The sequence below is a fragment of the Notothenia rossii genome (genome assembly GCF_949606895.1).
Source record: "Notothenia rossii genome assembly, chromosome: 1".
In the NCBI taxonomy this organism is placed as follows: domain Eukaryota; kingdom Metazoa; phylum Chordata; class Actinopteri; order Perciformes; family Nototheniidae; genus Notothenia; species Notothenia rossii.
Genome location: NC_136912.1, coordinates 1,558,322 through 1,584,969, shown reverse-complemented (window position 1 = coordinate 1,584,969; position 26,648 = coordinate 1,558,322). Strand labels below are relative to the sequence as shown.

The 26,648-nt window shown below is 41.0% G+C and overlaps 1 protein-coding gene across 1 annotated transcript; it reads left to right on the top strand.

Annotated features, from left to right (window-relative positions):
* Positions 1–280: 280 nt before the first annotated feature.
* Positions 281–16,468, top strand: LOC307039119 (uncharacterized protein). The gene is made up of 2 exons (XM_079680933.1): positions 281–677; positions 14,621–16,468. Exons 1-2 carry the CDS (start codon positions 491–493, stop codon positions 15,775–15,777), a joined length of 1,344 nt encoding a protein of 447 aa, XP_079537059.1. The 5' UTR covers positions 281–490; the 3' UTR covers positions 15,778–16,468.
* The last annotated feature ends 10,180 nt before the right edge of the window (positions 16,469–26,648 follow it).

Here is a 26,648-nt window from a genome sequence, read left to right as displayed (position 1 = left end):
GAAGAAGAAGAAGAAGAAGAAGAAGAAGAAGAAGAAGAAGAAGAAGAAGGCAACGTCCGGATGCAAATCGTTCTTAAAACCAAAAAGAAGAAATCCTTCCCGCTTTTATTTTGACGTCCTCAAACCGCACCGGAAGTGAAGTTCCCAGCTCTTTCTAACCTGGATCGAGGTGGCGTATCGTCGCTACGGTTCTCTCTCTCTCTGTGTTCCTGAGAAACTGTGTGTGAGCTCCAGCTCTACTGATCCATCATCTCTGTGTTCCTGAGAAACTGTGTGTGAGCTCCAGCTCTACTGATCCATCATCTCTGTGTTTGGATAAACCTCCGAATGGACTCTGTGCTCTTTTTTCTGTAGCGTTTACCTCGGACTATAGGAGCTAGCTTAGCATGCTAGCTGGAAACACGTTAGCAACGCTAGTCAGATTGAGAGTTTGACGGAGAGAGAAACGGTGTGTTTAACGGAGTCTGCAGGAAAAGGTGATCTAGGAAACATGAGTAAAGTCCAAATGCTGCTGTCGTTGAAGAAGCAGCGACTCACTGCTGAAGAGATATTTGCTCTGTTTGAACAAACAGTAGCAGAGCTCGAGGAGGAGCTGTCTCTTTCCAAAGAGGAGAACAAGAGACTCCAGAAACTACTGGACGCTGTTTTACAGCCTCAGCTTCGGATACACAGAGCAGGTCTGTTCCCTTTACCCTTAATTAACACTTTACACTCTTCAGTCGCACTTTATTATCACATTAATAACACTTTAGACCATTTAGCAGCACTTGCTGCAGGTAAGTAAAAGTACAAACACCACACTGTGAAAATCCTCCATTACAAGTTAAAGCATTTCATATCTTTAAGTTTATCTTATTTAAGTAAAATTATGTAAGTATTATTAGACACATGTAGTTTATTATAAAAATTAAAATGTATTACGGAAGAGCAAACCTACCAAAATAAATATATTTATAAAAATACATGGATTGAATAATATGCCATTTAATGTACTGATTTAAATATTACCCATACATGTAGGCACTAGTTGGTTAAATGTGACATACATTCATACTTTAGTTTTAATGTGCTTCTTTATTCACTTTTTCTTTTTAAATGCGTAAAAGCAAATAAAAACAAATACTTTGGATTAATTGAAATGGCGCGAGAATAATTCATAAATAAATCAATCAATAAATATGTTCAATAATAAATTAAACACATCTAAAATGTTACTTGATAAAGAATAGGGGAACTAGTACAAAGGTCATTAAGTAATTAAAACGCTAATATAAATTAATGTAAAATCTCTATCAATTATTGCCAACATATATTTATAATATATTCTATATATGTATATATATATATATTAGGGCTGTCAGTCGATTAAAATATTTAATCGCGATTAATCGCATGATTGTCAATAGTTAATCGCGATTTAATCGCAAATTAATCGCACATATTTTATCTGTTCTAAATGTACCTTAGAGGAATACGTTTTTAATACTCTTATCAACATATGAGTGGACAAATATGCTTTATGCAAATGTTTATTATCATTTGAACAATGACAAATATTCTCATGAATATTAAACACAACAACCTTCTGAACATTACTGTGTGTGTGTGTGTGTGTGTGTGTGTGTGTGTGTGTGTGTGTGTGTGTGTGTGTGTGTGTGTGTGTGTGTGTGTGTGTGTGTGTGTGTGTGTGTGTGTGTGTGTGTGTGTGTGTGTGTGTGTGTGTGTGTGTGTGTGTGTGTGTGTGTGTGTGTGTGTGTGTGTGTGTGTGTGTGTGTGTGTGTGTGAGAGTGAGAGAGTTCCCGTTAGCCGGTAATTACCGGACTACGACTAGGTAAGTAATGAGTAAGTAACGACTAGGTAGGTAAGAATGGAGAAACCAGCTCGAGTGCGCTAGAATTTGAAAATACACAACCGGAAAAAATATGCCTCCTCCAACACACACGAACGCGCATCATCAATGAGGCCACGAGATAAGTTTGTGCACAGGTGGAAGGCTGACAGGCAGGGAGGCCATCCAGTTATTTTAGCCGGGCCGGCTAAAATGATTGGTCGTGCTTTTTACAGCGCTACGGCTTCCACAGATTACATTTTTGTAAGTATTTATTGTCAAAGCATTTAATATATTCATTGCTATCGGGACGTTAAGAGCATTCCATGGAATATAACAAAAAGTGTTTTCTGAAATAAATTACATACCCCATTGAATTATGACTGAAGAACGTCAGCTGTCTTCCTCTCCCTTGTTGTTCCTCGATACCTAAAGGCTGCAGCACCTTTGACAACTTCTCTCTACATATCAAACATACCGGTAAACCAGCATCGTTTGCTGTGAAAGCATATAACTCTGTCCACACATAATTAAATCCTGTCTTCCTCCGGTACTTTTCTTTGAGTTATCCATAGTTCGCTCATCGAGCCGGGGGTCAGGTTATTCGCCTCCAAGAAAAGGCGCTCGCGCGGGACCGTAGCAGGATGTGACGCACATTTTAGTTGACCTAATTAAAACCGTTTTGTTTTTTATTTATGTGTCACAGTATCACCTCAAAATAAAAGATACGAAACATTTTCAACCATGCAACAAAATATAAATAGTCCTACAAATACTTTTATTTTATTTCCTTCTTATTTTTGTCTAAGCTCAAGGGAGCCAGAGCAGAGGGCTTAAAGGGCCGCATGCGGCCCGTGGGCCGCGGGTTGCCGACCCCTGCCTTAGCGCAATACCGCATCAGTTGCGCAACTTGCACCACTTATGTGACAGACAAGAATAGTCAATTCTAATGTCTAACCATAGACTGTATATATAAATGGACGTAGTGTCCGTGACGTCACCCATAGGATTCTGCAGAGTTGCCGAGAAGCCCTTAGTAGGCGGAGTCGGCCACTAACGGCTCGACAGCGACGTCAGAGTCTAATCCCGCCTGCTCCAAATAAGGGCAAAGAGGCGTTGCCGAGGCGGGACCTGCTGCCTCCGAACTGGAAGTAAACAGAGTTAGCTCAGGCTAAGAAGCTAAGCTAACATGAAATACATGCATACCAAGTCACTGCTAACAGTGTAGTTCCCCTATATAAACGTTACATTCATAATCAAATGAGACAATCTGCAAGAGAATTAGCTATATTTTGTTATTCTTAATGCTTGTCATTCACACGTTAAGAAAAGAAGTACCGATACATAGCAGAACAATTGTGGCGATGTTCAGCTTAATAAGCCTTGTTCAACATCATTTATTTAGCTAATACTACAGCAGGCAAACCAAATCTGCGTTTCGCTGCATTCCTTGATCTCCAGCTATAACGACAGACTCCATCGCCGGCGTCCCGGAGCCGCAGTGGGCTAGCTCCGGGACGCCGGCTGGAGCTAGCCCCCTGCGGCTCCGTTAGCTCCACCGGCCACCACTGGGATAATTGGGTCCCCTATTAACATTTGCTCCTGTTTAGCATTATGGGCGTCATGGCCATAGACTATAAAAGTCTTACCCAAGGCTGAATCATAAACTAAAATGTATGTATAAAGGGTTATGTCCTTAGCTGGCTAATAAGTAACAAGCTAAGCTACCAAGCACACAAACACCTGTGAACGGGATTAACATGTATAATATTATCATTTTAGACTTCTTGGAAGTTCTGTTAGTACATTCAAGCGCACAGCACAACATTTTAATTGTCTGGTATTTGTAACAATATTCCCTAAAAGGCACAATCACCACGAACACGGCTAAAGCTAAAGGGTCAAGTACAGTAACTACAACTAACTAACGTTGTAGCCTATGGTTGTAGCCTAGCAGAGTGGACAAGTTGCTGTTAGCTGACAGTGAGGCATTTACATGTCCATCAAAGTGACCACGCCCTAATTTATGCAAAGACTTTAAGACCTAATATAAATTAAAGGGTCGTGTTAGAAAACAATTCACTCACAGATTCATAATCATGAAGGTGGAATCTAACTATATCGATAATAATATTTATTTCATCCATGGGTAGAAACATGTTTTTTTCTGCTGTAAAGTTGGGCATTTTAACATGGGGGTCTATGGAAATTGCTCCTTTCTGCAGTCAGTCCCTAGTGGCCCATGTATGAACTGCAGTGTGTTGCACTTCCGTATTGGCGTCCCGGCTGTTCCCCAGAGTTTGCAGCTTGTGTCTAACACTTAATGTGGAGAAAGAGAAAATGAACACATTTGTTGCAATAGTAATTTATGCACTAACTACATTACTACTTGTACTACAACATTTGAATCATCAGTTCTTCCTAATTTTCCTCAATTGTTCATATTTGGTTTATTAAAATAATGATATTGTGGTCATTGTTAAAAAATGTCTGCTATTATTATTTGTATAATGCACTTTCTGCCTTCCTGTCATCAGGAGTTAGAAATGTAATGGCTATAGATTATATTAGAACCTTCATTATCCTAAACTGCTGGGACATTTCCCTAAAGCCAATACCTTTTATATTTTCTACTCTTCACTTACTAGTCATTTTCCTACAACATAGGTCGGCATTGATGTACAGAGCCGACAGAAGACCTTGTTTATATTGGCATCATATTGAGAGGTGCAGCCAGTGACCCGTCATAAAACCAGGAAGTAAGCCCCTGGTTCCCTCGACAAAAAGCAATGGGATTTCTCCACAGGATTTTGGAAAATAGCTAGAAATAAGGTCTGTGGAAAACAAACCTGTTTGATAAATGCACGTTTTGTTCAGCCGGATAATCTCCACATGTCTACCCTACTTTTATAATTTTCGAATCATAAATCTAATCGATAGATTATAAAGGGTTTTAGGACGCGTCACTGCACCACTAGAAGCCAACTCCATCGATCAAGCTGGCTGAAACTTTCTCTCCCTCTTCTTCTCATGCTACCTGTCACTCTCCTTTAACTCCTCCGGTGACTTTCTTTTATTTAAAGATAGTTTTTTGCCCGGCGCTTGGCCGGTTATCGCTGGTATTAAAAACATTTTGGCGAATGGTTAGGTGGCGCGACAGTCTGTAGTGAAGGAGCGGGAGCCTACTCACGCTGCGCTCCGCAGCAAACAGCTGTTTGCTTTTCACCCAACAACGACAAGCGACTCACGAAAAGCTATGTTGTAGCGTTAATAAACGAAACAATTTAACAAAATTGCTAGTCAAAATACCAATACCACAGGAAACATTTTTTTTTTAAACAATATTTTTAGTGAGCCGAGCAGGCAAGTGGAAAGTACGTTATGCTGGCCCGGGCGGTCTAAATGGTGCTTCCGGGCCAGCGGGCCATTTATAATGTCGAGCCCTGCAGAAAGAGAAAGAAACTGAAACAATGCAAGCTAAAGGAAAAGCTATAAGCAGTGCTCTGATCTCCGTTCAGTCCAGTGATCTTACATGGGCCGGTGAGCCAGATTGTACTCTCTCCATAGTGCCTATTCAAGTAAAGTCTAAGAAGGGACATGAAACCTTCATAACATATGCCTTCCTGGATCTTGGGAGCTCAGCATCATTCTGCACGGAGCGGCTGATGAACAAACTGAATCTCAGGGGAAGAAGAACAGACATTCTCCTTCAGACAATGGGTCAGGTGAAAATAGTTGGAAGTCACATTGTTTCTGACCTGCATGTGGCTGGATTAGACAGCAGTGATTATTGTGAGCTGCCTGACACCTACACCCAGAAAACTATGCCAGTTCATCGAGGCAACATTCCTCGGCAGAAAGACCTCCAGAGATGGCCTCACCTGAAACATGTAATGATTACTGAGATTGATTCAGATGTGGACCTGTTGATTCGGACTAATGTACCTGAGGCACTGGAGCCATGGGAAGTTATTCAGAGTGTAGACGGGGGCCCATATGCAGTCAAAACTATGCTGGGTTGGACTGTCAATGGACCTCTCAGAGGAGACAGGAGTAGTGAAATTACTTGTGGACAGCCAGATGTCACTGTCAATAGGATATCTGTTGCAAACCATGAAGATCTGTGGAAGCAGCAGCTAAAGGCTGATTTCCCTGAATGCAGTCAGGATGAGCAGATGGGACCGTCAAGAGAGGACTGTCACTTTATGGAGTACGTCACAAAGTCTCCTAAGTTGATGGATGGCCATTACTGTATTGGCTTACCTTTTAAGGAAAAGGGATGTTAGTATGCCAAACAACAGGAGAGTAGCAGAACAACGTACACTGAGCCTGAAGAGAAGGTTTGATAAAGATGTTTCATTTAATGCTGATTGCACCGCTTTCATGAATGACATCCTTTGAAGGGCTATGCAGAGAAAGTGCCAGTTGTGGATCTGGAACGCAGTGACGGCAGGGTATGGTATATACCTAACCATGGTGTATACCACCCAAAGAAGAAAAAGATCAGGGTCGTATTTGACTGTGCAGCTACATTCCAGGGAACATCGCTGAATGCGCAGCTCCTACAGGGACCAGATCTTACCAGCACACTGGTTGGAGTCATGACAAGATTCAGAAAGGAACCTGTTGTAATCATGGCAGACATTGAAGCCATGTTCCATCAGGTTCGAGTACCAGCTGAGGATTCAGATCTGCTGAGGTTTCTCTGGTGGCCAAATGGAGATCATCATCAGAACTTAGAAGAGCACAGAATGGTTGCACATCTGTTTGGAGCTACATCGTCGCCAAGTTGTGCTAGTTTTGCCCTTAGAAAGTGTGCAGAGGACCATCGGGAGCAGTTCAGCCCCAAAGTAATCAACACTGTCCTGCACAATTTCTATGTTGATGATTGTCTAACATCTGTGGTCTCAGAGAAGGAGGCAGTGGCACTCTATCATGACCTTTGTGCACTTTGTGCTCAAGGGGGATTTCATCTCACAAAGTGGATTAGCAACAGACGTATCATGCTTGCTGTTATACCTTCGATGGAGAGAGTGAAAGAAGTTAAGGATCTGAAATTGGATAATGACACACTCCCTATGGAAAGAGCATTGGGCGTACATTGGTGTGTTGAGTCGGTGGATTTTGGGGAAGTGACCTCTGCTCCGCTACACCACTTCGCAGATGCAAGTGAAGACGGCTATGGAACAGTGACTTACCTGTTATTACATAACATCAAAGGACAAGCTCACTGTGTCTTCATTATGGGAAAAGCTAGAGTGGCCCCATTAAAACCAATAACCATCCCTCGAATGGAATTGACGGCTGCCGTGGTTGCAAGTCGTATGGACAAGATGTGTAGGAAGGAGCTGCAAATGCAACTTAAAGACTCCATCTTTTGGACTGATGGTACTTCCGTACTGAAGTACATCAGTAATGAGACCTTAAAGTTTCGAACCTTCGTCGCAAACAGGGTTTCAAAAATATGCAGCGTATCAAATCCATCTCAGTGGAGATATGTTCCCACCGCAAGCAATCCTGCCTGGGCTTCCAGGGGAGTCAAAGTGGAAACACTCCTGAAAGATGACACATGGGTGTCTGGACCTCAGTTTCTCACTGGACCTGATGAACAGTGGCCTGTGAACCCTGATGGCTCTGAAATGGCACCAGAAGACCCTGAGGTCAAGATAAGTCTGAATGTGAACGCTGTGCAGGTTGAAAAAGAGATGGATGCTGTAACCCGATTGATCAATCACTTATCTTCTTGGATCCACCTGAAGAAGACGGTTGGTTGGATCCTTAGGTTGAAAAACCTGCTGCTGTGCCTTAGTCGGAAGAGGAAGCAATTGAGTCTGACTCTTGCTCAGTCTGGCTTGAATAAGGAACAACAAGACCGAGCGATAAAAAAGGAAATGCAGACTATCAAGGCTCAGGTGGTCTCTGGTTTTCTTTCTATTGAGGATCTCCGAAAAACTGCGAAAGAAATTATCTGCTTTTGCCGAAGAAAAAGGTTTCCTGATGAAATCAAAGGCTTGCAAAAGGGAGAAGGTGTGAAAAATACTAGTCACATCTACAAGTAGGGTTGGGAACCGAAACTCGGTTCCAGATGAGAACCGATAACAAAATACCGAGTACCCATACAAAATACACAATTTCAGTTCTGCTTAACGGTTCCTAAACGCGGTAGACCCTGTATTCCAGCGGGTCCGTCTGCACCGCGGCGCCGCGGTGACCCGGTGGAATACAGGGCGGACCTGGAGAATCACAGAACGACCGCTCCTCAGCGGGCCGTTGACGGCCGGCTCGGTTCGCTGACGGCTGGCACCGCCCTTATTTTTTTTAAACGGCATCATGTAAGTTGCGCTGACAGGCGACAGAGGTCCACAGTTGTCCCGCAGCGAGGCTCCCCCCGCCCTCCCGCAGACATTTCACGAGCTCAGTTACTTCATAACACCAAAGATGGGTCACGGTAAACGCTCTGAAGTGAGGCTCCACTACACTAAAAAAGAAAAAGACAAGGCACAGTGTAATGCCTGTTAATAGCTTGCCACAGGCATAGCTCAGTTAAAATAAAGCACATCTATTGTGCAATACATTTGTATTTCATGTATATTTTTTTCATTTGTAACAATTTCAGTTAAAGCTTAAAAGAATAAAGATATTTTTGTTATCTAAACGTTTGACCTCTTTCTTTTACAATTTTGGAATCGAAACGGGGAATCGATAAGAACCGGAATCGATAAGCAGAATCGGAATCGATACATTTCAAACGATACCCATCCCTATCTACAAGCTCAGCCTAGTACTTGAAGATGGTGTTCTGAGAGTGGGAGGACGTCTCAGTAGAGCAGCAATGTCTGAAGAATCTAAACATCCAGCTATATTGGCAAAAGATCTTCACATTTCTGACATCATTCTACGGCAAGTACACCAAGATGTGGGACACGGTGGTTGTAACCACATGCTATCTAGCCTGCGACAAAGATACTGGATTCCTGATGCTAATGTGGCTATAAGGAAAACCCTGTCAAAATGTATTGTTTGTCGGCGACTAAATGGAGCTCCAGGAATGCATTAGATGGCAGATTTACCTCGAGACAGAGTTTCTCCAGATGAACCTCCATTCACTTGTGTTGGAGTTGACTATTTTGGACCTTTTGAGGCCAAGCGAGGAAGGAGTACAGTTAAAAAGTATGGTGTTCTCTTCACATGCTTAACAGTAAGAGCCAACCACATCGAAGTTGCTTCATCCTTGGATACAGATCAGTGGCGTAGCTGTGGGTGGGCCCGGGTGGGCCTGGGCCCACCCACATGCACGTCTGGCCCACCCACAGCCAATCAGCGCTTCATAGCGCAGAGCCGGGAAGCCCAGAAGGAAGTGCCACAAAATGCAGTTCATCTAGTGGCCGACACGGGATGGATGCAGAAAGGAGCGATTCCCATAGACCCCCATGTTAAAATGCCCAAATTTAAAGCAGAAATAAACATGTTTCTAGCCTGGATCCAATAAAACTTATTCTGGATATAGTTAGATTCCACCTTCATGACAATGGAACAGGGAGTGCATTTTTTTACCGTTAGTTTTTATAGTAAGTAAAGTAAGTTTTGCCGTTAGTGAATGAAAGTATTATTTGTTCTTCAAGTCTGCAGTTTAGCGTGTACACATTTGCTGAATATGAAAACACTCAGTGTGTGCCCATGTGCGACTGTCAAGGATAAACAACCTGTGGCCGCCGATATATATATGACAATATATATATATATTGTCATAAGTATTATTGCTACACAAACATTACATTGCAGTTGTAGTGTTGCCAACTCCGTTTCTAATATGCAAAAAGACAGCAACATGCGTCTTTTAGATCTTTCCAGACGAGAGATCTCTCTCCCCCGTCTGTGTGCGAGGGGGCGGGGCGGTTTACACACACGCTCTGGTACATGCATGCAACACACACACACACACACACGGAGGAGATGGCGGAGAGAACGCGCTCCGAGGTGTGGTTAAACTATAGCCGTGTCGATGTGGACAATGCTCGTTACCAAAAGTGCAATAAGAGTTTAGCATGTAAGGGCGGTAACACGAGCAATTTGTCTAAACATTTAGCAAAAGTGCACCGCGTTCAGACGGAGGAATGCACCGGGTTCGACTGTCTGTCTAGTAGCTCTGTAGCCCCATCCACGAGTAACTTTTCCACGTCAGGTGTTATGTATGCTAGCAGCAAACACGGAGTTAACTACATGATACAAACATGGGTTAATGATTAGAGGTAACTGAGTTATTTATTTTGTTAAAGTTTCAGCTATTCTGTTTACAGTTCTGTCATCAGATTATTTAATACGATTTGTTAAAACATTGTTGTTTCTTTTGATGTGAAATATTATGTATTTAATTTAAATAAAAAGCAATGTTAGTTTTGTTCACAATTTGTTTAGTAAGTTTACCTTATTTTTTTCTCCAAAAGAACCGATAAAAGTACCGTTAAAAGCAGTGGTGTAGTGGGGATTTTTTTACTGGGTGGACGGGGTGGTGGGTGGACGGGAGACACTCACGCTTGTGAACTGTCAACTGGGAAGGGGGCTTGGGGGACCTCTGTGTCGCCTGTCAGCGCAACTTACATGATGCCCTTTAGACAATATAATAATAAAGGGCGGTGCCGGCTGTCGGCGAACCGATCCGGCCTTTCTGTGCGACTATCACTCAAATGCGGGACATAGTCTCAATGTGTGGGACGCGGGACAAATAATAAAAATGCTGTGTGTGCAGTCCCGCACAGTGCAGGACACCTGGTCACCCTACACACACGGTTCTGCCCCTAACACACACACAAGCTTCAAATCAAGTTGCATAAATGCTTGAGCTACGTTTTTATTATAATTATTGTGAAATCTGCCTATTATGTTTTCGTCATTAATACAACAAACACACACTTGCAACTGATAACACTGGCAATGATTTTAGATGTATTAGACTATTAAAAAAAGAAATCATGCTTCAAATAAGTGGGGGTACGTCGTACCCCCGCGTCCAACGCCCACTACACCACTGGTTAAAAGGACCGGATCAATAAGCGCTATCGATAAAAGTTAAAACCTTAACGATACCCATCCCTGTCAGTTTTACACAAATTCTGAGGCCGCCGTGCCTATGTTTTTATTTTCACTGCTAATTTATGCTTATGTTCTATTAGTGCATTACAAAATAATTAAAATCCTTAATGAAGTTTCAGCTCAGACCCCACGCTTAATATGTCTCCCCCTGGCCCACCTACATTTCTCCAGGCCCACCCACACAATAATTCCTGGCTACGCCACTGATACAGATTTCTTTGTTAATGCTCTTCGACGCTTCATTGCAAGACGTGGACAAGTATTGGAATTACGCTCAGATAATGGAACCAACTTCGTCGGAGCTGAGCCTGAATTGAGAAAGGCAATAGAAAGGTTGAATATTGCTAAAAATCAACAACACCCTCCTTCAGAAAGGAATAAAGTGGACTTTCAATCCCCCTACTGGATCCCATCATGGAGGAGTATGGGAAAGGTTGATCAGATCTGTGAGGAAGGTTCTGAATTCCAGCCTGAAGGCACAGAACCTTGATGAAGAGCGTCTTCACATTGTTCTTTGTGAAGCCGAATCCATCATCAACAGCCGTCTCATAACGAGAGCCTCCACAGATCCCAATGACTTGGAAGCACTAACCCCTAACCATCTTTTGCTGCTAAAAACCAAGCCATCTTTTCCACCTGGACTGTTTCATAAAGAAGACATATATGCTCGTCGAAGATGGAAAACTTTTTACTAAGTGATAGCCTATGAAGGATCTTTACTAACAAACTATATATTTTTTATTTTATTTTCTATTTTTTGCCTAAAGAAGAAAAGGACACTTTAACAAAGGACGTTGTTATCCTTGATTGTCTCCTACATCATTTTCCAGTTGTGTAATTATTATGTTGATATAATTAGGGGCCGGAATGTAGGAGCCACATATGAAGCCATTTCTGTGTTTGTTACGATACATGGTTTTTGAGTCACTATAGGTGGTGGGTGTGTCATTGGATTTGTGTGGTGACGTTTGTGCTTATATCCGGTTGCTTTTACCCGCGCACTTGGTAATAGATGGGGGAGTGAGCTAGAGAAGGACATTTTTTGTTGACCGCATGCACGCATACAAGGATATACGCATATGGATATGGAATATTGCATTTTTGCTTTGGAAATAAAAGGTCAAATGCATACTTTTGGAAAGACTGAGTTTTTGCGCGTCCAGTGTTTTTTCACTTGTTTAGTCCCTCGCGGCACTTTGTTTAAGATTACTGCCGCAATATTTGGGTTTGTTCTTCAGATGACTGTGACGTTAGCGTGCAAGCTCAATAATGAACTCCAGCTCAACCAACCATATTGTAATATCTAACTAATCATCTTGAAATATGACATTATTATTTGTAATATACACACATCTTATTGTGAGGTGGATTTCACATACACTACTTCAACGTTAGCTTGTCTCCATACTTGAGAATAGCCGATTTAAATTAACCTTAACGATGCATACAGTTCCTACCTACATAATAAAATATCTCTCTAAGTTACAAGGATGACCTTATTTTATCAACCTCAAACAGAAGCCGTTTGTTCTACAGCAGGGTTTTTCAAAGTGTGGGTAGGTGAGCCTCCCCTCAGAGAACATAAGAACAGCCGCGCCCCCCCTCCCAATTATTATTGCTGTTATTATTATTATTGTTCTTGGTGCTATAATGCAGGGGTATTAGATTGCATTTCAAAGAGGTCCAGTAAGAGAAAATGTAATTAAATGCTCTGTTTTTGTTGTCTACCTTCCGCCATTTGAAATTACTCCGACTGTTTCTCTCCTCTTGTCGTGTCTCTCTGTGTGTGTGTGTTTGAATCTATCGTGCTGACTGCACCGATTTGATTGGCTGAGTAGCGTCACCTCCTTAAAACATTAAACAATAACTTTTTTAAACCTTTTTATTTTTATGTTTTAAACATATTGTATAAAACTCCCCCACTACTTGGACTATTCCTTGCACCCCTCTAGAATAAGCCCGAATGGTCTCAACCATATTGCATCAGTAACGTGCACTTGTTATTATAACAAGATCGCAAGGACGCTGGTAGCTATCGGGAAATTGATTGTTGTTCAGTTTGTGTGTTGTGGAACATGCGTGTCTGTGCATGAAAATATACCACACACCCAATTACAATTGCATGTTCAATTCACTACCCTGGAAGTTAATACAGTTGTTAAAGTTGGAACAGCCTGTGGACAGCCGTTCTTCCTTGCATGTCAGTCGCCGACACCTTCTTACAGAGGACAGGCACATCTAGCTGCAGCACGACCCGTATATTTCCACACGCCGTGTTCTCAAGACATATTTTTTTTTACATTTTCAACATGGTGGATAAATCCTTATATGCTCCCGGTAACACACTGAACGTCAACTTTGCCTCCTTATTACACTCACCCCTACTTTAGTGGGAACAATGACCGGTACTTGCTTTTGATCAAAGTCAATGCGGTAAACTTGCACTCACACAGGTGGGTGGAGGTGAAGGGAATGAGCACTTTTACAGCCTTTTTGGCGAGGTGGGGGAACTCGGTCTCCACATACAGCCACAAGTGGGCAAGTGTCCCTTTACTCGTCTTTTTCTCGTTCTTTTGTGTCTCCCGCTGCGCCTCCCCTGAAGCTCTCTGGCGCCCCCCAGGGGAGGCGCTTCTCACACTTTGAAAACCGCTGTTCTACAGTATTATCCCACTTAACGCTTAACACTTGCCTGTTTTCGTCTATGATTTTAACTTGGAGGCTACTATTAGCATCGTTAGCACCGATGTAGCTACCACTCGCTTACACGCTAACCCAAGCCTTAACATTCATTACGTAGCTGATTAAAATCATTAACACATAAATAAAGTACTCAAATTTCACTTACCGCAAAACCGCATTCATGCACCGTCTGTTTCAACTGCAGAGCGAGTCACAATAGTCCGATATATAAGCATGAAGAACAAACAACCACGGCCGGCTTCAGGTTGTGTTCCCTGGATGAACTGAGCAGGCAGAGTCCCTGTAGCTAGCTTCACGGAGCAGCTAGCAGAGAGACAAGAAGCTAGCAGCAGCAGTCACTTGACAGAGCCGTCACTCAATGTGACCACACCCTAATATATGCATAACTTTAAGGCTTAATATTAATTAAACAGATGAGTTGAGAAAATATTCACCCCCCCCCAATCCATATTCACGAAGGGGGGGGATCTAACTATACGGAGAATATGGTTTTTTGAACCACGATGTAAACATGTTTATTTCTGCTGTAAAGTTGGGCATTTTAACATGGGGGTCTAAGGAAATTGCTCCCTTCTGCAGACTGCTCCTACTGGCCACTAGATGAACTGCAGTGTGTGGCACTTCCGTATTGGCGTCCCGGCTCTTGCCCAGAGTTTGCCGCTTGGTTTGAATGCAGGATTTTAATTTGTAACAGAGTATTTTAATTCTATACTGTAGGTGTAGTGTATCTGTGAACGATCCCAAATACAATTCCTTGTTTATTGCAGCTAGTGCTACGCCAGAAGAAAAAACCCTTTTTCATTTTCAAAGGGGCTGGGCTACATAAGTCGAATGGAGACAACAAAAATACATATTAAGTGGGACAAAGAAAGATAATGTGAAAATATAAAAACAAAGGCATTAATTAGGGCTGAAAAATGTCTCCCATTGTAATGGTGATTAGATTTTTAAATGCTAACACTTAACAGTTTGTTCTTACTGTGTGTTTCCTGTTTCCTGCAGACGTCCAGCAGCTGGTGGTGGTTAAAGAAGAGCTTCTCCCTGACCAGCAGGAGTGGAGCACCAGTCTGGACCAGGAGGACCCAGAGCCCCCCCCACACATTAAGCAGGAACAGGAGGAACTCGGGGTCAGTGAGGAGGTGGAGGAGGCTGATATCAACAAGTCCACTTTCACTCCTGACCCAGTGAAGAGTGAAGATGACAAAGAGAAACCTCAGTCCTCTCAGCCTCATCAGAGACAAACTGAACACCTGGAAACAGAAGCTGATGGAGATGACTGTCGAGGACCAGAACCAGCCAGGAACTCAGATCCAGAGAGCAGTTTACAACCAAAGACTGAGGACGACACTGGAGACTCTTCTGAACCTGACACTGAAGACAGTGCTGATTGGAAAGAGACCAGAGAACCTGCATCAGGCTCAAACTCACTGAAAAATAGACATGAATCTGTCAGTGATCCACGACGTAGTGCTGAAAAGAAACCATTCAGCTGCTCAGTCTGTAAGAAAGCTTTTTCAAAGAGTGGAAGTTTAAAGGAACACATGAGAGTCCACACAGGAGAGAAACCCTTTAGCTGCTCAGTTTGTGCCAAATATTTTGCACAGAGTGGAAGTTTAAAGGAACACATGAGAGTCCACACAGGAGAGAAACCCTTTAGCTGCTCAGTTTGTACCAAATATTTTGCACAGAGTGGAAGTTTAAATAAACACATGAGGGTCCACACAGGAGAGAAACCCTTTAGCTGCTCAGTTTGTACCAAATATTTTGCACAGAGTGGAAGTTTAAATAAACACATGAGGGTCCACACAGGAGAGAAACCCTTTAGCTGCTCAGTTTGTACCAAATATTTTACACAGGGTGGGAGTTTAAATAAACACATGAGAGTCCACACAGGAGAGAAACCCTTTAGCTGCTCAGTTTGTACCAAATCTTTTGCGCTGAGTGGAAGTTTAAAGGAACACATGAGAGTCCACACAGGAGAGAAACCACACAGCTGTACAGTCTGTAAGAAAGCTTTTTCACATAGTGGAAGTTTAAAGGAACACATGAAAGTCCACACAGGAGAGAAACCCTTTAGCTGTACAGTCTGTAAGAAAGCTTTTTCACAGAGTGGAAGTTTAAAGGCACACATGAGGGTCCACACAGGAGAGGAAGATTAGAGCTGCAATGTTTGTGACAAAAGATTAAAATGGCATAATCGTTTCAAAAGACACAAGTGTGTTGGCCGTCAGCTGCGTCTGCAACTGTAAGGGAATACATTTGTCTATTTTGTATCCTGATGACCTAATGCCGTTACATGTAATACGTTACTCCCTAAGCCTGATTTCACCCACCTGCAACCGATTCACTAATAATCACAAATGTTCATTTCTTTGACCCCTTGACTCGACAACTTTCTTGTTTAATAATCGTTACATCTCCTCAGGACCAAGTTCCCGTGTCCTGCCTTTCACCTGCTGATCACCCACTGCTCATTTAAGGTGGACTGACCTATACAAGGGACCAGCTAGTCTTAGTGTCTTAATGCAAACGTTTTGTAAAGTGATGCTAGACCAAAGACGTGCTGTTGGGCTGTGTGCTCTCTGCAGGACGGTGTCTGTACTCAAAGATTGTTGATGAAATGAGAGATTCACTCTGTTTTTGTTGTCTAAACGACGCCAACAGAGCGATACGTCTTCTTTCCAGCAGATGGCATAAATGTTACATCATCCAGTTCAACTGTCATCCACACATTCATGATTCAAAACAGCAATGTGTCAGATATGGCTAGTAATTGACTATTTCAACAGAATGTGATGTGGTTACAGTCTTGAGGCCATGTCCAATATGTTTAGTTTGATTAAATCTACTGAAATGAGCATTCAATGACTACATTTTTCTGAATTACTGTCATTACATCATGGGTTTGCATTGCAATATTAGAACGCATAAAACCCAACTTTATTTCTTCCAAGTTTCGGGTGTTCATTGTTTAGAAGTCCGCTGTGTTTCATCCAAGCTTCCACTTCGTGCTCAGATAATGCTGAAAGTATCTGTTGTATGCTTTACCTGCTCCAGTAACAAAGTGTAATTCACTGGACAGACAAGAGATAGTGGATGGATCCAGAGGAGAATCAGAAGAGAGTCCGTATAGAGCCTTCAGGTTCTGAAAATGATCAGGGATAGAGCTAGAAAAAAAAATCCAAAACCCTGAATAGAGCTAGAAGATAGCCAGTACAAAGCCAAGAAAGACCCAGTAGAAAGACAGGAAGGAGCCAAAAGAGTTTGTATTTTTTTATATTCAAGCTCTTCTCTTAAGTTATTAGAACTTCCTATCTCAATATGTATCCTTTTATTCAAATTAAATCTTACATTTGTGCTGCCAATTATTGAGACTGTTTCACAGCTTTATGTTAAATATTTAGACTGTTTTCTTTACATATAGATTACATAGGATGAACAGCACGATCCACTCTGCTGGATTCTGCCCAAATCGGCTCAAAATGCATGCAAACATCTCGCTTTATCCATACTCCTGCAGTTGTATTGTTCTGGATTCAGAGTGAAGAGTATTAGATGTTCTGCACTCTTATTGTTATGTATTTAATATAAATTCAAATACCCATAAAGTCAGAAAAGAAAAGAGACTCACTTAAGGAAAAAGGTTCTGAACCAGTGAGAGTTCTTCATTTGCACATAAACATGGTTAAATATTTAAAGTTGTGACCAGAGGCCTGTACTACGAAGCTGGTTCAACCTAACCTGGATATGTGTGAGTTAGCCGGTTGGCCTAATCCAAAATAAACCCGCTCCCACTAAACTGTCCTACGACGCTGGCTTTCAACTCCTTCGCTCAAGCCAGCCGTGTCCTATCTAGTTAAGTGCGCGTTCACAAGGGGTGGTATTCGGAGCATTCGACCAATCACAAACATGGAGAAGCGTACTGACAGCGCATCGTCATACTTCCTGAATGAAAAGTAAACTATAATATTAGACATATGAAGAAGTTAAACTTTAAACATCCATGACTTAAACACTTTATCCAGGATCAAAGCCACATAGCTGCACCTGCAAGGTGAATACAGCTGGTAACAGAACAAGTGTTTGAATGCGTACATTAACAGGTTTATGATATCACTGCCCCGTCTAAGACACGAGTGGATCTGACTTTAATTACATTTGACTCAAGTGTTTCCTCAACTGAATGTGTTGCTTAAAATAAAACTTCTGCATACAGTATGTGACACTGTGAGTGTTGCACGGCCAGATACGGCTCGGCTGACTCAGATAAGGAAATATATGATACATTATGATGTGATATGAATGATAATGGGACACATCGATATCTGCACTCAGTGCCACGGACTGTAGGCTACGTAATGTTACTTTGATCCGGTTACTTATGTTGTGGCAGATATTTAAGTAAGCTTTCTTAACACTAATGTTATAATAGTCAGATTGCTCTGAAGATGGGATGTGATATTCTATTCATTTTCAAGTTCACACAGTCGGTGATTTGAACTGCAACGGCAGTTTAAACTGTATTTCCTTTATCCTGTAATATGACTTGGATCGCTTTAAACTCTGCACACTGTTGTTATCAGCTGTTCCACCATGGTTTCTACCTCAACCTGGAATAGATTTATCCTTATTGAAATGGTTACATTCAATGATAAATAAAATCAATGTGCAGACATTGTTCTGCATGAACAATATGGGCAGTTTATACATTAAATAAATTAACAGTATAGTGGCGATATTCTCCAAGTGGAAGCGATTCGCCAATAAGGCAAGAAGAAGAAGAACTCCGCAAAGTTGATCACTTATCCTGGAACTTATCCTGGAACCTATCCTGCTCCGGCGCAGGCTAGCCGTTCAGAATAAGTTATCGAGCCCGCTAAAAAGGGAACCAGCTTCGTAGGACCGGAAATCCCTGAAGTTAGCTTGCTAAACGAAAATCTTGATTCGTAGTATAGGCCCCTGCTCCGGGGCAGTTTAGCCGCACAGCACAAGTTACCATGGAGATCTAGCCTGCTAAAAAGAGAACCAGCGTCGTAGGACCGGAAACCCAGAGTTTTCCCTGAAGTTAGCCGGCTATGCGAAAATCCTGCTTCGTAGTACAGGCCCCAGATGGTGTCGCCCTAATCCGTGTATCTACGGTCCATTTGTTTTTCTTTATTACACAAGTTAGCGGAAGAGCGTCTGAGAGGCCTTTTTGTTTTTTACCTTACTAAATGGTCATTGGAGCGAGGGGCGGGGCGAAACTCGCGGAAGTCTTTGTCTTTATTAGGATCCCCATTAGCACTAGCATGAGCATTGGCTATTCTTCCTGGGGTCCTCACACACTCTAAACATACATAAACATACAACAAAATTAAAACAAAATTAAATTAAAACAAAACAAAACAGCTCATCATTGCATGCAATTTACAGTGAAATGAAGTGAAAACTAAAATGGTCATCCAATCATCGCCATCCTAAGGCCAAACAAAAGTAAATACAAATAAGTTTACATCATAATATATGCATGCACAGCCACAGGCACAGTTCAAATTTACTTTATAATACTTAAATAATTTTTTAGCAACCTTTTGAAATGTATTTGAGAATGTTCCTGAATGATGTGAACCGGTAAAGAGTTCCAGCTGATCATGGCTCTGTTCATGACTGTTTTCTGTCCCATATTTGATTTAGATTTGGGTAATACAAACCTTCCTTCTATTGTATGTCGTGTTTGATAGTTATGTTGTGCATATTGCGCTATAAACCTTTGTGATAATATATCTGGTGAGTGAGTCAGTGTAATATTTCTCACAAAATGTAATAAAATATAAGTTGACCTCTGTCTGACAGTTAACCATTTCAATGTCTCCAGCATTTCAGTGCCTCTGGTTCTGTAGGAGCACTGCAGTGCACATCGTGCTGCCTTATTGTGTGCTACTTGTAGTTTGTTTAAATCTTTTTCAGCAGCACTCGACCATATAACCAAACAATAATCAAGCTGCGACAGAACCGAAGCATCCAAAACTTGTCTACTGACATCCATAGGCAAATATTTTACAATTATTTTTACAACTGACACACCCCTTCCCATTTTACATACAACATTATCAATTTGTTTAGACCAAGATAATTTATGATCCAGGGTTATACCTAGCAATTTTGTCTCCTTGACCTGTTCAATTTCAATATGGTTTAAATGTAGTTGCAATTTTGGTTCACCTTTTAACTGATGATTTGATCCTATTAATAACGATTTTGTTTTTCCCGCATTAAGTACCAACTTATTATTTATGTCCCACTCTGATATCAGTAGTAGACCTTTATTCATAACATTTGTCAACTCTCTTGTAGTTGATGCTGCACAATATATTGTTGATTCATCTGCATACATTAAAATTCTAGCTTTTTCTAACACTAATGGTAGGTCATTTGTAAAAATAGAAAATAAAAGTGGTCCCAAACAACTACCCTGAGGTACTCCACAAGTGACTGTTTTCATCTTTGAGAGACTTCCATTAAAAAAAACAGTTTGACTTCGATTTGTCAGGTAACTTTCTAACCACCTCAGCGTTTCAAAATTAAAACCATATTGTTACAGCTTGTGTAACAACAAAGAATGGTCAATGACATCAAAAGCAGAACTAAAATCAAGTAGTACTGCACCCACTAACTTCCTATTATCTAGTTCGCCCTTCCAGTCATCTGTCATTTGTGTTAAAGCGGTGCATGTGGAATGGCCAGGTCTGTAAGCATGTTGATACACAGTATTAAGTTTGTTACCTTCAAAGTATTTTTGTATTTGATTGAAAATTATTCTCTCCATTATCTTTGCTAATGCTGGTAATAAACTTATTGGATGGCTTTTTGTACCAGAAAATGGTCCAGCTGGATTTTTTTCAAGTGGAATAATTTTTGCTATTTTCCATGCCTGTGGGTAAATACATTTATCAATACTCAAATTTATAATATGACAGATAGGCTCTGCAACAAAATTAGCAACATATCTAAGAAATGTACCAACTGATCCACTCCTGGTGGTTTATCATTACATTTACCTAGTAGACATTCAACATCTGTAATTGTCACTTTTTCTATTTTAAATGTACACTTCTTATTTTTCATAATTAAATCCTTTATTAGAAATATGGAGTTACTATTTATAGTTTGATTCATATTTCTCCTCAAATCTTTTACTTTATCAAGAAAATAATCATTCAGATGATCAGCAATTTGTGCTGGTTTTGTCAAAAATGTCCACCTCAAGATATGTTGGGGTGGATTTCGGCTTACGGCCCATCATGCCATTCACTAAACTCCACAGTTTCTTCTTGTCATCCTTTATCTCTTTAATTTTATTTCCATAATACAACTGTTTTTTCTTTTTATTTAATGCTGTAACATAATTCCTTAACCATCTATACATTTGCCCATCTGACTCAAAACTTGATGAGAGAGCTACATTTGTTGCATCATCTCTTTGTTTCATTAGATCCCTTAATTCCTCATCTAACCAGGGTGCTCTAAAGTTCCTTACAGTCTGTTTTCTAAGTGGAGCCTGTTTATCAATCACCTGCATAAATAACAAATTAAAGACATCAAGAGCATCATCCGGATCGACTTTCTCAAAAACATGTTTCCTACATATCTTTTGAACATCCTGTATAAATGACTCTTCACTAAAATATTTCATTGATCTCCTCACAATTACTTTTGGTCCAGCTTTTTGCACCTTTGTCTTTCTCACAATAATTATTAAATTATGATCAGAACACCCTACTGGAATTGATATTGCCTGAGAACATACATGGCTAAAATTAGTAAATATATGATCAATACAAGCACTTTTTGACCCATCTTTCTTTATGCATATCCTAGTAGGTTTAGTCACCATTTGTAGCAAGTTACATGTATTCATTATTGTCTGCAGCTTGTTTTTAAGGTCACAGTGCAACATATTCCAGTTAATATTTAAATCTCCGATAAAATAAATCTCTCTGTCAAGATCACAAACTTTGTCTAATATTTCACATAATTTGTCTAAATAAATGAAGTTTGCATTTGGAGGTCTTTAACAACATCCTACCAACAAAGGTTTCAAGTGAGGTAAATTAATTTGCAACCAAAGTACTTCCATATCAGCAGACATCAAATCATATCTCACTTTAGCTGGTATTTGCTATTGAATGTATACTGCCACCCCACCTCCATATACATTCCTGTCCTTTCTAAATATTCTATATCCATCAATATCCACAGCAGCGTCTTTAAATGTGTCATCTAACTGAGTTTCAGATATTGCTAACAAATGAATACCACATGATAATATTTCCTGTATCTCAGACACTTTATTTCTTAGACTACATATATTTATATGAACCAATTTAAACCCTTCACTTGGTAACTTATTCAACATTAAGAAGGCAATTTAAATGTTATCTCTTTTTCACTTCCTATCAAAATAAGAGCTGAACTAAAACATACATGTAACACAATTTCAACCACACACACCATCACATACATAACCCAACATTTATCTGCACATAGATTGCTATAAATGTGCATACACACTCACTCAATTAGACGAGCCTCCCGGTAGCTCCCACACATTTTTTAAATAATAGTATGAAATAGATTCATGGTAATGTCTCGCAACATTAGATCTAATCAATACATCAAAATTACATTTCAGGAGGAATGAACAACAATAGAGACAAGTTGAAATTTGTCTCTATTCAAAATCTAATAAACATAAATTCATACTCGCAGATGATGAAGTAAATAACTTCAAATAAATTAGTAGATAACTCATAGACCAGTGAATATTGGCCTACAAGAAATCAAACCAATTGTGGAAATCACCAAAACTGCAACAATTTCCATTTTCATAATACAATTAATTTCTTCTCCTATATGTATAATCATACCATCTATCAGGTCATGTCAATCAGTCATTTCCCACCTTCATTTCTGGTTTGAACTGAAACCGGGCTTATCACTGTTTTATAGAAATGCTCTGCTTCACTACAGTCCCGATAAAGTTTGGTTTGTCCATTGAAGGTTACGATGAGCGTTGCGGGGAACAATAGTCCATGCCTCACCTCAGCCTTGCGCAGCTTCATCCTGACGTCATTAAATAGGGCTCTCTTCCTGGCAATATCCGGAGTAATATCAGGAAATATCTTCACTCGCACGGAAAATAATCTCTCCCTTGCTTCTTGCCAGCTTCAAGATAGCTTCCTTAGCTTGATATCTCTGCATAGTGACAATCATAGGTCTGGGTCTCAAATCAGTCCCCTGCCCAATCCTGTATGCAATCTCGACTGCCGGTTCACATGAGAGCTCACTTCCGAACACCTCCTTTAAAAAGTTTGTCACAAAGGCAATGGGATCGCTCTTCTCAATGTCCGTTTTCAGTCCAATCACACGTAGATTAAACTTTCTGCATTGAATCTCCATCCTCTCTATTTTGTCTTTGAACTCTTTGTTTTCCTTCATTAGATTGCCATTTGCGGTTTCGAGTATAGCACCCCTACAATCCATGTTGGTTATCCCCTCCTCCATATCACCGAGCTTCTGACAACATGAGTCAAGTTCTCCCTTTAAAGCATCAAGCTGCGACTGGAATTTCTCGAAAGCAGCCCCTATCTCCTCTCTTATTATGGAGCGTATTGGTACCGACCGCTCCGAGTGGTTCACCTGCGAGGCCCTGCTCTCCATGGCGTTCTCCTCTGCTGCTTGTGTGTCACTCACTCCCGAAAGACCGCTGCTCTCATTCAATTGCACTTTAGCCTTTTTGTTTGATTTATTCGGTGGCATTACATTCCCCACATCATATTCCGCTATAAACTTTGAGTGATCAACTTGCTCATCTGATCATAACCTGATTTCTCAAAAAGTTTGCTACGGGAGCTACACGCTCTCAGTCTTCACACTCAACTTCCGCGGGAAGGCACGCGGAAGTGATTTCAAAACAAAAGCCCTCGTTTGCTTGGAACGGTGATAATATTATGAACAAGGGGAAACAAGGGCCCTTTCTCATTTCATCAAATCCCCCTCCTCGACTCCTCGACTCCTCGGTCCTCCGGTAGTGACCCGTAAATGAATTTCAGCGCGCCATGTTGAAGGACATCTCACTTCTCTAAATGCACTTCGAGGACCGAGGATCGAGCGTCGAGGAAGCTCTCTGGAGGAGCTATAACCGAGGATACACTGATGGGTCCTCCACGGTCCTTCGCGTCTCCTTCGTGGATGCATTTCCGGGAACAGAGATGTTTCAAAGAGTCGTGACACACGGCCGGACTTATCTCTTGCTCTGCATGCATCCCCTGGATATTATTTTATTAACTGCTTTCATCGGGACACAATGTTTACAGTGAACAGCTGTGAGGTCCGTGCAGAAAGCAGACCAGTGTGTATAATATATATCAATCAGTGTAACAGGCCTACTCTCTGTTTGCTTTAGTTTAGTAGATATCTACAAACAAAGAGTCGATATTTTTCTAGAACCATTTAGTGCTTCACATGATAAAATACATAACGGCTGTAGCCTGTTTTATGAGCTGTGCCTGTGTGTGGTGTAGGTGTGTGCGGTACAGTGTGTGCGTAGATGTGGCGGACAGACAGGTCTCAGTTGGTTTGGTGTCCTCTGCTTACTTTTAATACTTGTAAATAAAATGTTGGCCCCTCATTTATTTTCCTCATCAGTGGCGGCTGGTGGAAAATATTTTGGGTGGGGTTCTTACCGCCCGGACGAGAGAGGGTAATGATACACGCTGCGGCCAGGCAGGAAACATGTGACGTATCAGTAACTTTAGACATCGTAAAACAATTTTAAACAAGATTTTATTGTAGATTATACATTTTACTGATACCAACTATATAATATTTACCTTGTTCATTAAAAATTAAATAAAAAATAATGACTATCAAACATGTGGGAAGAGGGGGGGCGGCGCCCCTAGCGCCCCTATGAGCCGGCCGCCACTGTTCCTCATTGTAGCGACCAGAGAGGGGAGAGGGACGGGGGACGGGGACGGGGGATATATCCAGTCTCTGATAGTGTTACGTTATTATGAGAGTGATCTGTTTGATTCTGTATATATGTATATATATATATATATATATATATGTGTGTGTGTGTGTGTGTGTGTGTGTGTGTGTGTGTGTCCGCATCTGCAGCCTGTTATTGTCTCATTATACCGCACTGTGAATGAATCAAAGTAAATAAATAAGTGGTCATGAACACATCTGTCCATCAGACAGAGGGCTGCTGTGCCTCCTGTCATCATTGATGGACGTCTCTTTAAAATGACCGCTCAGAGGAGAGGAGTTCTCATTTCTCTAACCGCCTGCTGCTTCCCCTCCTCTCTCCTCGGCTCCCCTCCTCGGCTCCTCGACTCGCATCTCCTGTGGGCGGGACTAAGTCTTGAGGATAGGAGTCGAGGAGGGGAGTCAAGGAGACACTGGAACTTGTGGTAACAAATATTTGTATCACTCGTCAAATATAGCAGGAATAATGAAGAGCAGCTGATTTGAAAAAACAAACGCGAGAGACGGCTGAGTGACCGCAGTGCAGAATCGCTGTACAGTTTAAATCTCCTAACAATGTTGTCCATTTTAGACAAAGGCCTATTATATTTACAGACCTTAATAACATTCATTTTCTGGGCTCAATAAGTGTCTTGGATGTTTTCGCTGTGATCGCTAAATTCCCCTTGTTTATAATAATCACCGGTCCTTCAGCAGGATACTGTAGTGATTCAAAGTGTGATTTTAGCAAACGAGTGCTTTTGTTTTGAAATCACTTCCGTGAGTTTCGCCCCGCCCCTTGCTCCAATGACCATTAGAGCATTTAGTAAGGTAAAAAGCAAAAAGGCCTCTCGAACGCTCTTCCGTTTACGTGTTTAATAAAGAAAAACAATTGGACGGTAGATACACGGATTCAAAATGAAGGCAACTTTCTTTTTTTTGTTGCAGTAAAACCTTAAATTTAATTTAACAAAATGTAAAAAAACAAAAAAATAACTGTATTCTGTACTGTTGTAGAATACAAATAAATCTTATTATAAAGCATCTCTAAAATATTAAATAAATGTATACATCTTCACAAAAAATGTAATATTATTGCATAAATACCCAAAAATGATTTTGTGTAAATAAAGTAGTTTTCATAGTATACTAAAATAGTTAAAAGCAAATAAAAAAAACGTTAAATGTATGTAAAAAGCTACGGCACTTGAAATGGAATCCAGCCATACAACGGCAGACAAGACAAGCAGGATTGGAATGAGTCCACAACACTCCTGATTGGTTGATATAAACGTCATCGACAAAACCTGCCAATGAGCACTGTCTGCGCCTTTCAATCCTATTTGAAACTTCCGCGTCAGTTTGAGCGGGTCTCCGTCTCCTCCTGCTGGAGCTAAAGCTGTCTGTGTGTCTTCTCGAGAGTTTATGGACTAATATCGGGATAGTTTTACATCTACACGTTAAATATGAGCATCGGGACGTCAACAGAGAACAGAAGACTTGAGATCTGGTGAGTCCTGCAACTTTAATGGAGTTAAACATGTATTTAGATAATCCTTAGTTTGTGAATGTTTAATTGTGTATTTAAGGTTACGTTTCGTCTTCTAGTTCAGTGAGTTTTGAGTGATGAGACATACTTTAAGGAAATCTGTGGAATCTCAGCTTTCATGTGATACGTTTGTGCAGATAGCATGAAGTAAAAAAAAGACTTTTGCCAGTTATGTGCTAAAGTAGCGTTAGCTCCGTTAGCCGTTAGACTTGTGTTTTGTTTAGTTAAAAATTGTTAATATCGTCAGTTAGCTGAGTTTCTTCCCGTTAAGTGGGTAAGCATCATTAATAGGTTGTTACATTTTAAGAAGTCCTGAGATGCTGTTTCTTGCAAGATGTCCCACCGGCGGGACAATCGGGCTATACAGGTTAACAAGGTGGCTGCTAACGTTAGCTTACAGCTTATTGCAGTGCTGCCGCCACCCTCTCGTCTCCAACGCGGGACGATTACACATAAACGTGCAGCAGGGTG